Raw genomic sequence first — 11,283 nt, 5'->3', positions numbered from 1 at the left:
CTTTCAAAAGCCGATTAATAAAAAACGAGGTGTAGAAATTGAGATGTAAATTGTAATCATACATGTATAGTGGATAAAAGGGTGCAACTATACAGTGTTTGCAATGTACATTGTATGCATTTATTTTAACCGGTTTTATAGTCTATATATTGTCTTACACAAATCAGTATGCAATCAAATAACGAATTGATTTACGCACGATGTACATGGTCTGTTGAACAACACTGGCATTGAGTGGCTTAGATTCTACAAATGGTTAAATCTTAAAGTTTTATATAAGTTACCTATTTGTATTAGATTCAATTTGTAATTTATTAAGCAATAAATCGTTTCTTGGACAGACAGACAGACATTTAGACAGACATTTAGAGAGACAGACAGGCAGGCAGGCATACAGGCATACAGACAAATACAAACAGACAGACAGACAGACAGACAGACAGACAGACAGACAGACAGACAGACAGACAGACAGACAGACAGACAGACAGACAGACAGACAGACAGACAGACAGACAGACAGGCAGGCAGGCAGGCAGGCAGGCAGGCAGGCAGGCAGGCAGGCAGGCAGGCAGGCAGGCAGGCAGGCAGGCAGGCAGGCAGGCAGACAGGCAGACAGACAGACAGACAGACAGACAGACAGACAGACAGACAGACAGACAGACAGACAGACAGATAGACAGACAGACAAACACACACAGACAGAAAGACACAGACAGAAAGACACAGACAGACAGACAGACAGACAGACCCACAGACAGAAAGACAGACAGACAGGCAGGCAGGCAGGCAGGCAGCCAGGCAGCCAGGCAGGCAGGCAGGCAGGCAAGCAGGCAGGCAGGCAGGCAGGCAGACAGACAGAGAGTCAGACAGACAGATAGACAGACAGACAGACAGACAGACAGACAGACAGACAGACAGACAGACACAGACAGACAGACAGACAGACAGACAGACAGACAGACAGACAGACATATTTATATCAACAATAACGGCAAAGATTGATCCTGCATGCATACTTTTCGAAAGTCGAAAACGGCAGCCATTTTATTTTTGGTATTTTTTGTAGAAATTAACATCTATATTTTAACAAATTATTCCTTTTGCTACTGGAATGTTTAGCGTTCGGCATGCTGATAAAATATTAAACAGATTTTACATTTAATTTACTACGAAATATTATTTTTCCTTGATATTTCATTTATTGCGTAGTTTTAATTATACGTTTAGCAATTGAAAGTACATATTCTCCAAAATTATACGGATACTTTGGTAGGATAAATAAAGCTAGGCTAGTGTCTTTGTGTACTCGAATTTATCTGACTCGTATTCGAAAGAATAAAACGGCTCGGCAAGTCTCGCCATGTAAACCTTGCTGTAACTCGTCACAAACATTATATTAAAAAGGAGACTTGATTAATATGCTCTATAACTTGACATCAGATTTAAGCCACTATTTCTAAAGGGGCCGTTCTAAGCTGGTCAGTCTCGAAATAACCTGCGACCAAATAGAGATGTTTTTTTAAGATAGGCAAATAACTTAAACACGATACGTGAACAAATGAAATAGTTTTGCTTTTGCATACTTTACAAGTTTTAGAAATAAAAAGGACGCCTAAAAATAAAAAATAAAGCAACTAATCGGGGAATATGATGTTTTTTTAGAAAATTACTATTTAACTCATTAAATAAAAAAGTTATTGCTGTACTGTTAAGAATCTCACCTCAATTCGGAAGAGAAATAACGTACCATTACAATTGTGCTTTTTGGGTTTAACTTATTAAATAAGTTATTAACTAATTTAATTAGAAACAAATAACTTGATTTAAGGAATCAATACGAAAGATAACTGAAGACTGTGAAACATTAAAATGGTGATTTGTTTAATTGCCCATTGTTAAAACTTGCAAACTAGGGCTAAACTTAAATACATATCAAAATGATAAAGTCCTATAAGCAAATATACAATTGTATCGTTTAAAGAACGTAATTGATACGTACATGTATTTACATTTCGTATTCAAGTTGAAGCTGATTTTTATAGTCGTTTAATACACACACAAAAATACGGATGGCAAAACATTTTTGTCTGGCTTTTGTTTTTATTGTCTTATAGTACAAAACAAATAAAATTAAAATGTAAGCGTGTTACAAAATGTCTTCACATGCCGCAACAATATTGCAACGATATTAAATGGACAATCTAAGATAATAAGAAGGTCGTTAATATATTGTTGAAGTTTATAATTGGACGCGCTTTAATTTTTTTAGGGCAAACTGCAAGTTTCATTCTGTTTACATCGATGTCATGAGTAGTGTACATATGTTTACTATGTGCGTGTACACTATATGACTTATAATGCTATAACAGTTACATTTACAAGTTATTTTAAAACAAAAATAACTGAAAAATGCAACAACACAATACAAAGAATTTCATATATTTAATAACACATGTCTTACGAGCTCTGTTATTGAATTTAACGCTTTATTCGAATGCCCACACTGGCCGTATTCTACTGTTAGTTTGGATTCGGACCGCCTTTATTTTTATAAAAGGGCATGATCGAATCGACTTCGTGCAATTTATTGCAGTTACACTTAGCTGTTTTGGATTCAGTTAGCAAAATGAGTCCATGCCCATGATACGCGGCAGATGTCTGTCAATTCATCACAACCAATCATATCATACCTGTAGTTACCCGACGAGCAGGAATTCAACAGTGAATAAGAGGGTCTACCTAAATATCTCGTATTATTAAACAGGGATTCAATGCCGAATTGAACAGTGTAGATAGAATTTGAGAAGGTACCAGTTAGTGTAACAGGTGTCGAAAAAGCGATCATTTCCACAATGGTGAGTGTTTTGTTTTAATATCAGAACAAAAGAGAACAGAATAGTTTATTTTGACTTAAGCATATATACAGCTTATCGTCATAAATACACATATACAATAACAGCATGTGTTTCAATTAAATACAAAAAAATACATTATTTCGAAGAAAGATCGTTTTAAAAAAGGAATGAAATACAACATGTTTAAGTGAGAATGTCACATGGAATAGTTAATACTTAGTGACCACATTATGTAAAAACGTTGTTTAATGGTTGCAACTAGTATTACATCATTCTAAGCTTATTGACGTTATGATAGAATATAATGTATACAACATATATAAGACATTTTCTCGCATTTCAAATCCTTTTAAACAAAACATGGCTAGTTTTCTTAACACTTTCTTCTTTGAAATATAAAGTAGTTCGATAAACTTGAACATATTTGCGCGAGATCTATAATTCTTTGGAATTAATGATATCCTTACATCGGCATAGTATGGACATTTAAGAACAATGTGATATTCATCCCCGATATTATTTAGGTTGCATAAAACGCATTTACGTTGATTTCTTTTAATATTCTAGTGTCTACCCTTTTCAATAAATAATTTTTGAGACGACAAACGTAATACAGCAATATTGTTCCAATGTTTTTCTTATATTCAACAATATCAAGATAAGCCGATCTTTCGAATACAGGTTTTAATTCCTTATAAACAATCATTGAACTAGATGATGTGACACTATCTTAATGCATCTTTTTTTATTTTTCGGAAAAACTTAAGTTATTTAAAGCTTGTTAGAAACTTTTATTCAGGAAATTGACGGTCAACGGATAAAATATATATAACTGTTTGGTAATACATCTTTATGCATAATAATGCATTAGTAGCGACACTATTTTTTTATTTAAGAACAGAACAGATAGTTTATTAAGACTTATATATAAGTACATCGTCCTAATGCATATAATTATAAAATTAAGTAATGTCACGTGTCAGTTAACTATAGTAGGTAACCAAATCAATATAACTATGTATATAGTATGTTAGTATGTTAAATGAATTTCAGAACTAAATTCAATGAAATAAAATTTCAAAACAAATTAAGAACAGATAACAATTACGATTTTGAACTGGAGAAACATTTAATTTTAAAGGCAGTAAGAACAAACTAGCACTTTTAATTTAGTTTGGTATATATTATAATAATTCAAATACTATTAGTGATTATTTAAGAATACCTGGCTAGGACGGTTTCAGGATGTTTGTGTGTAAGTGAACAATGTATATGTATATTATTATAACATTAACGTTCGATTCATTCGAAACGTTAAGCTATAATTATTTGTATCAATTAATGTAGATATGTTTTTATAATTTATTAAAATACTTTCATCTAATTTTGCTTTTTTTTAAATAAACATACAACATAGAAAGAAACTGACAATTTAATAAGTTTATAAATGCGCGTAACCATTGACAATGTTTTGATGACGAAATACGTTTTATTTATTTATTTTCGGACCAATATTCAAATCAACAAAGTATTGAAGAGTATTAGAAAAAAAATTATGCACGTCACAAGAACATATCCATGATGAAAGTGTAAAAATAACAATACAATATATTGTTATTTCGGACGGTGCCAGTAATTCGTAAAAACGTCATTGCAGCTTATGCAGGCGCGATAAATACTGGAAATTAATTCACGAAATGAATTGCGCAGTGATTCAGATCACTATCACTTTAATGCTTGTTGTAAATATCCAAAATAACAGATTAAGGAGGTAAAACGGTTTATATCTTGACACATTAGAAAGTTCGCCGTGCTTTCAATGTAAAACCTCTGTATTTTAATGCGACCTTTTTGCGAAATGGTGAAAAAGCTTTTATTTAGTAAGTAGTTATTTGTTCTTAAAAAAAATACAAAATCGTCAAAATCTATGTATGATAAGAATTGAAACAAATCTCTGATTTGACGTAACCTACTGTAACATGAAACACATTTCTATTAATGAGTAATTGTTTTAGTTTTTCCCGATCTTGAGCGCGCTGTTCGTCTTGACTGGTCTAGTGCATGTGATGAACGCAGCGTCAGGTATCTTATTTTTCTCGTATGTCTTCTTTGTAAAAAAACACACTCTTAAATCTTATTGAATTAACGCTCTCTGACAATAGAGATTTTTATTTACATATGTTGAAATATATTTGCACAAAAAAAATTAAGTTCACTATTCACAACAGACACAATTAATACATAAATGTGTAAAATATGTTAGCACGACAGTTTGATATTTTTTATGAATACATTTTGAAACAAATGTATTTTATTGCCATGTGTTTCAAGCATCATCTTATATTGAATACCATTCTTAAGTAACGTTCACGTCTCTGTTTAAAGTGCCAAACCTCGGGGATACTTGTACCGCACTTGACACATGCGCCGTTTCTGGAGCAATATGTTCAGCTGCCACGACAGGAGGTACCCTTTCGTGTAATTGTGATACCAGCAAACATTTAGTCCAGACCACGGGGGGAGCAAACACATGCGAATGTGGCACTGGCTACACGGGTACAGTGCCAACTTGTTTAGGGAGTAAGTAGTATTTTAGATTTCTCATTCACAAGCTTTCAATAAATTGTCAACTAAAACTACAAATCTTTGTCAAACATATGATTAAAGGTCAATAACTTTTACAACCTCATTTGGATGCCAATCTATAAGAATAAAAAGTTAATGTTAGTAAAAACATATATATATGTCGTATGGTATTACATTTATAGAAATTTAAAATTGAAACACGCACGTCACATTTTACTCGATTGTGTAATGAACGACAGGTCTTGTGGTTCGATCAATTGAAATAGTTTATAAACAATTCATCAATCTTCGAGTGGTTTCTCTTCGTTGCCAGACAGCTTATATTATACTGATTTTCTGACAACAGAGGTTGGAACGACGTGTGCTCTGAACGCTGATTGCCTTGCAAATGGTCATTGCGGATCCAACCTAAAGTGCGCGTGTTATCCAACTTATACTGGAGCATCCGGAGCTGCTACATGCGTTGCTCTAGGTAAGATTTCCACAAGACAATATTAAAGATGTACAAACATATGATTATCATCGATTTAAACCAACATAAAATATTACAGTAAAACAGTATGTTGAATACTTCTATATCCTGTTTCTTTAATTTCGACGGCTAAGTTTAAACAGAAGCAGACACAATCATTTCACAAAGTCTCCAGAAGATGATGATATTTTATTTTCAATTTATTTTGCATCGTTTTAATGTTTTGAAATTAAGTAAAATATACATGTATTGTCATTTACAGATTTTCCGCATCAACCAGCTCAATGCTGCATGCATTCAGGACAGATGTTTTAATATGTTGGCAGCTTATGTTAATTGAATAATAATTTAATTTATGTAAGTGTTGAGCATTTTTTTTCAATTAAAATCTTGAATATGTGTTTTAGCTATTGGTGGCACCTGCACGGCCACTGGTAGAGAATGCAGCGGATTGGCTAACTCATATTGCAACACAGGAGTGAGCGCTCCCGTCTGCGCATGCGCAACAATTTATCCAACAAGCACCAGTTGCACGGCGAAAAGTACATTTTGAAAAAACTTTACCATTAAATATAGAACAGTTAAATTAATTCATTTTCCATCAAAACATATGTATATTGGTTGAACGTATTACACTTAAACACATTTACAAATTCTGATAGTTTTATCGTCAAACAATTTTATTTCGGATGGTATTTTATTTGTAACAACGAATATTTAGACCGTTTAGAAACTTTAAAACATTATTATTTCCGATAATTTGAATTAAACATCAATCAAAATGTTTAAATAATGATGACTAACTATTTACTGCCCCATTTATTTAACCAGCGTGTTCAAACGGCGCCACTGATTGCACGGGCGTTGATGGTAATTCGCAATGTACCAGTGGTGGAACCTGCGAGTGTAAAACAAACTATGGAATCTTCTCATCTGGAACAAAGGCAACGTGTCAGCCAGGTAAGAACATATTTCAATATTATATGAGTATATAACGTATTGTGTACAAACGCACGAAATCACTACAGATTCATTTATAATGCTAGAATCGATTTGCAAAACTGAACTGTAACCAATTGATTTACAGTTTATAGTGATAGCCAAATTGCCACGCTGATATTCGCAAGATACAAACGTGTCTGATGTATGTTTAGTTCACAAGTGAACACAGTGCTCATATTGAGCGATAAAAATACCGTGATATCCGACGTTCGCCTGTGTGTGACGCGTGTGTGAATGTCCTTCCGTCATCTTTTTATTCAATGAACATCTCCCGATCAGCTAGAAAGAGGTTTACGAAAGTTTGGAATGTTCTTGAAAGAAAATGTTCAAAAGTGCACGGTCCATTGATAAATAAGGTCACTAGACAAAAGGAAGGGTTTCAAAAATGAAATATTATACAATTCTCTCCTCTGATAGCCGGTTGGCCCTTTTGTTTACTACTTAGTATGTATCATCATATTGTGGTCCTAAATCAAGTATGTTCTAATCAAAACTTGCATTGGTGTGGTTATTTGCTTATATAGCCTTTAGCAAAATAAATGTAAAACTTTTCCAATGCCCTTAAGTGTACTATTTGGGATGCAATATCAGAGAGTGGTCATCTACTTTTTTTTTTAAATTATACATCATTGCTCGAATTGCTACACCCATGCGGTGGTATGTTATCTTCTATTCAGACTTACATTGCAATATTTGTTCAAATTATGTCCCTGGCGTCAAAAGCCCAAACCTTTAGTCTCGATTATCATACTACCTAGCTGTAGTTTGCCACGTAAACAATCTTTGGAGCCTGGTGTTCTTCTTCTTTACATAACGACATAAGCCGTTTATATCAGCCACTGATTGGAGGAACGCCCTATTGATCAGGATTAATTATTTTAGATTCGAATCATGTGGCATCATGGTATGATAGACAGAAAGAAAAACAGACAGGTCCCGCCGTTTTTTTTAAATTCTCAGCCTCACATAATGTTACAAAACGAAACGACAGTAGCCAGTCATTCTCTTTGCAATTATTTCTGATTTAAAATATGCGTTTTGTTTTAAAAGTCATTATCAATTCAATCCAATGCTCAAGGTGTTGGTGCTACCTGTACTTCGAGTGGTGGGGAATGTGGGAACCTTCCTGGTGGTTACTGCAACACTGCTACATCAACTGCTGTGTGCGCCTGTGGAGTAATTTACACTGCTGCTGCAACGGCCTGTACTACAAAAGGTATACATAAAATGATATGTTGTACATACATGTTTGGCATACAACTTGTAACAATAACAAAGTTTAATGGTCTTCGTTCGTTATAGTTAATCCAACAACATTATCCCATTGAATATCTATGTAATTTGTTCTTAATTAAAGCATATTTCTTAAATTATAAAGTTGATCCGTTGAGTTAATTTGTATGTCCAGTATATGATAATTATCTTACAAGAATCTAAAATAATACTTGCACAGCGGTATGAGTACTTCATTAATGGCCGATGATTTGATTGTACTGAAAACTCTTATTTCAGTGTGCGAGCCTGGCTCAACCACCTGCTCAACTTTGGATGCCAACTCTGAGTGTGGTAAAGGATACTGCGTCTGCAAATCCGGGTTGACAATTGGCAGCGATGGAAAATGCAAGTTGTTAAATGGTAAATGACGTATAGCTCAATTTTAGCTAATTGTTGAATCACTTAGAGCCAGGGAAGCGTTGGTCATCGGGGTCCTTTTCTTATCTATAAAACTAAAATAAGAATATAAATTGATTGGATATTATTTTCTGTTTGTGGTTGTCTAGCATTTCCACTTAAGCTTACACGTATTTCTTTGTTTGCTAAACCTGATCGATGTTGCTTATTAATAATAATCATTTAAAAGTCTTTAACCGATCCTGCAGATATATGCATTTTAACAAGACATGCATAATGTGATTTCAAAGATTATTTGTTTACAATAACTCAGTTTATTTTGCACGAAATGCAAATACCAGAAAAGTATATGTTATGTCATTTGTAAATAAAGGGAAAGAAAAGGGGGAGCATTGAACTTTAGAAACCTGAATTTCTATTTGAATCAACTATTTTATAACCATATTCCATGCAAAAAAGAATTAAAAAGATATCGGCTTATTACCTGATCACACCACTCTTAAAACAAAACAACATTTCGTAAAATCATTCATGTAAAGTAATGTTATAATGAAATAAAAAAAACACACCAAAATGTCAGTGATATCGTTTTTAACTTCTACTGTTTTAGGCACACCCCCTGAGTCTGAAGCCCCGGCAGTGGCCATGTCCATGTTTCTGACAGCTGCAATCCTGCTGGCTAGTAGAATGCTGTAGCACGTTGAAGTCCAAGAGAAACCTTTTGCTGAAATACACTTCTTCTAAAGATAAAAGGAATGAACTCAATTAATCCTGTACAATTAAGTTTTCTGCCAAATTACTACGACCACAGTGCAATTTTGCGTTGAATAAAAATTAATTCCTTTAAGAATGTTTCCTGTAGATTAAACGTGTGAAATAAGATTTATGAATTAGTTCAATAACCTGATTGTCCGACTTCACGAAAAACACATATAATTTTGTTTGTTAAATATCACACAATCACATGTGTTTTCCATGGCTGTTGTTGATAACGGTTTTTGAACGCGACTGGTTTATATATATCCACACTCTTCTCAAAATATGCAAAGCTTTCAGGAGAGTAACGACGTGTTTGATAAACTCAGTACTTTGATTTCCGGTCACCTAATGCATACATTTAATTTAATGCGCACCAACTATATTTCTTACATTGAAAATCAATACAAAACACAAAATACGGCTTCATTGTTCCTACATTATTTTATAAGACCTATACTTAAAACTCACATGTTGTTAAAATAATACCGTTAAAATGTTAACTGGTTTTAATAGAAATTCTACAAATAAAACAGGTAACCAGGGGTCGAAGATTACTTCGATGATAACACTGTCGATACTGTTCTTATAATACAACTGTTACTAGAACCAATATTTTATTTACAGCCACATACCTCAATTTAGTTGAGGCATGGCAGAACAGTGGTAAATACTTGTGAACAAAAATGTTGTAATAATGCTACTTACGTCCCAGCATTGTTAATATATTTTAAAATGGGTTACTGCATAACGAGAAAACTTGGATATATATAGTCTCTGTTGTTCGAAAATTACCAATGTGTTTGCTGTGATAATAAGTATAACCAAGAAATTATAATGCATTGGTGCATTAACATGTACGAACGTTATTTTTATCACGAATCAAAAATGTTATTATCAAGAATGACTTTGGATAAATTGAACAACTTTCGATCAAAATCATTATAAAGCTTCAGGCTTATTTTTAGACAACCATTAACATTGTTTGTTATATATATGTTTTTAAAATGAATTTAGTGCAGTTTACTTGTTTATATATAACGATCGTTAAACCACAATAAATGCTACCAAACGGAAATGTGCTTATTCGTTGAGTTTTGAACTTAATACTACAAAACTAATTTGCATGAAAGAAAGAATAGGTTTATTTCCAATCATTTTCGACAATAACCGTGTTTGAAGATTGTTTAAATATATACTTTTGGTGATATATGTTTGTTTTATATACAGTGAAGTAGTGTTTTAACTAGTCTATCATTTGACAATGTCCATTCTATGAATAACAAAAGCTGTAATCTGTTTTATAATTGCTTTTATGAAAATAAGAGGTTTAACTATTTCTCTCTCTTGGCATAACATTCATTTAACTCATAACATGACCACAAGCTTTTTACGAAAATTTAACAAACACAGCCATGTCCTTTCAAACCAAGGACAACTTACTTAGTTAATAAAATTAAGAACTGACGTATGTAAGACAAACAAAGCTTTAAGAACGTAAGAACGAAGACAATTCAATGGTTAAAAATGCTCATTAGAAAAAACAACACTACACCTGCACAAATATAATATTGACCAAAGTGAATGTGATATAACAGTATATACATGTACCTAGTCAGGAATTCATAAAGGAATTTTAGATTTCTAATACCCATAACACCAAAAAGAAGAAATGCAACCAAACTAAATAATTGACGTAATATTTATATAAGTAACTTTTCAGTCCCACGCAAAAGTTAAAAAAAAAAGTTTCTGGAGTATACATAACTTTAGTAATATCTATATTAAAAGCCCGATATCGGATGGACTTTTCAAACAATTTTTTAACAAAATAGGAATATTAATACGTACAAGTCTTATAGCTCCATATTTCAATAAAATATTTTCGGTAAACAATGGCATGGTATTGTTACGCGTAATTCTGAAAACAAAATACCAAGATATTTCCTTAAATTACAAAATACTGAATATAAAATA

At 33.0% G+C, this 11,283-nt stretch overlaps 1 protein-coding gene across 2 annotated transcripts; it reads left to right on the top strand.

Annotated features, from left to right (window-relative positions):
• Window positions 1-2,706: 2,706 nt before the first annotated feature.
• On the top strand, window positions 2,707-10,388 carry LOC127869195 (fibropellin-1-like). Of its 2 annotated transcripts, XM_052411547.1 has the most exons (9): window positions 2,708-2,858; window positions 4,874-4,940; window positions 5,244-5,438; window positions 5,791-5,916; window positions 6,324-6,458; window positions 6,748-6,876; window positions 7,997-8,134; window positions 8,431-8,553; window positions 9,161-10,388. In XM_052411547.1, the coding sequence occupies exons 1-9, from the start codon at window positions 2,856-2,858 to the stop codon at window positions 9,244-9,246; spliced, it is 1,002 nt and encodes a 333-aa protein (XP_052267507.1). In that variant the 5' UTR covers window positions 2,708-2,855; the 3' UTR covers window positions 9,247-10,388. The 2 variants fall into 2 exon arrangements, with proteins under 2 accessions (XP_052267508.1, XP_052267507.1); XM_052411548.1 differs by lacking the exon at window positions 6,324-6,458 and having other exon boundaries at window positions 2,707-2,858.
• Window positions 10,389-11,283: the final 895 nt, after the last annotated feature.

Source organism: Dreissena polymorpha, chromosome 2 (genome assembly GCF_020536995.1).
Source record: "Dreissena polymorpha isolate Duluth1 chromosome 2, UMN_Dpol_1.0, whole genome shotgun sequence".
NCBI lineage: Eukaryota > Metazoa > Mollusca > Bivalvia > Myida > Dreissenidae > Dreissena > Dreissena polymorpha.
Note: the sequence above shows the minus strand (reverse complement) of the source record. Positions and strands in the feature narration are given on the sequence as shown.

Bases quoted from the DNA above. Each gene is read 5' to 3' on its own strand.
- LOC127869195 (XM_052411547.1), top strand. The intron at 5,439-5,790 runs GTAAGTAGTATT...TTCTGACAACAG, and splicing joins AGTGCCAACTTGTTTAGGGA to AGGTTGGAACGACGTGTGCT. The intron at 6,459-6,747 runs GTACATTTTGAA...TTATTTAACCAG, and splicing joins CACCAGTTGCACGGCGAAAA to CGTGTTCAAACGGCGCCACT.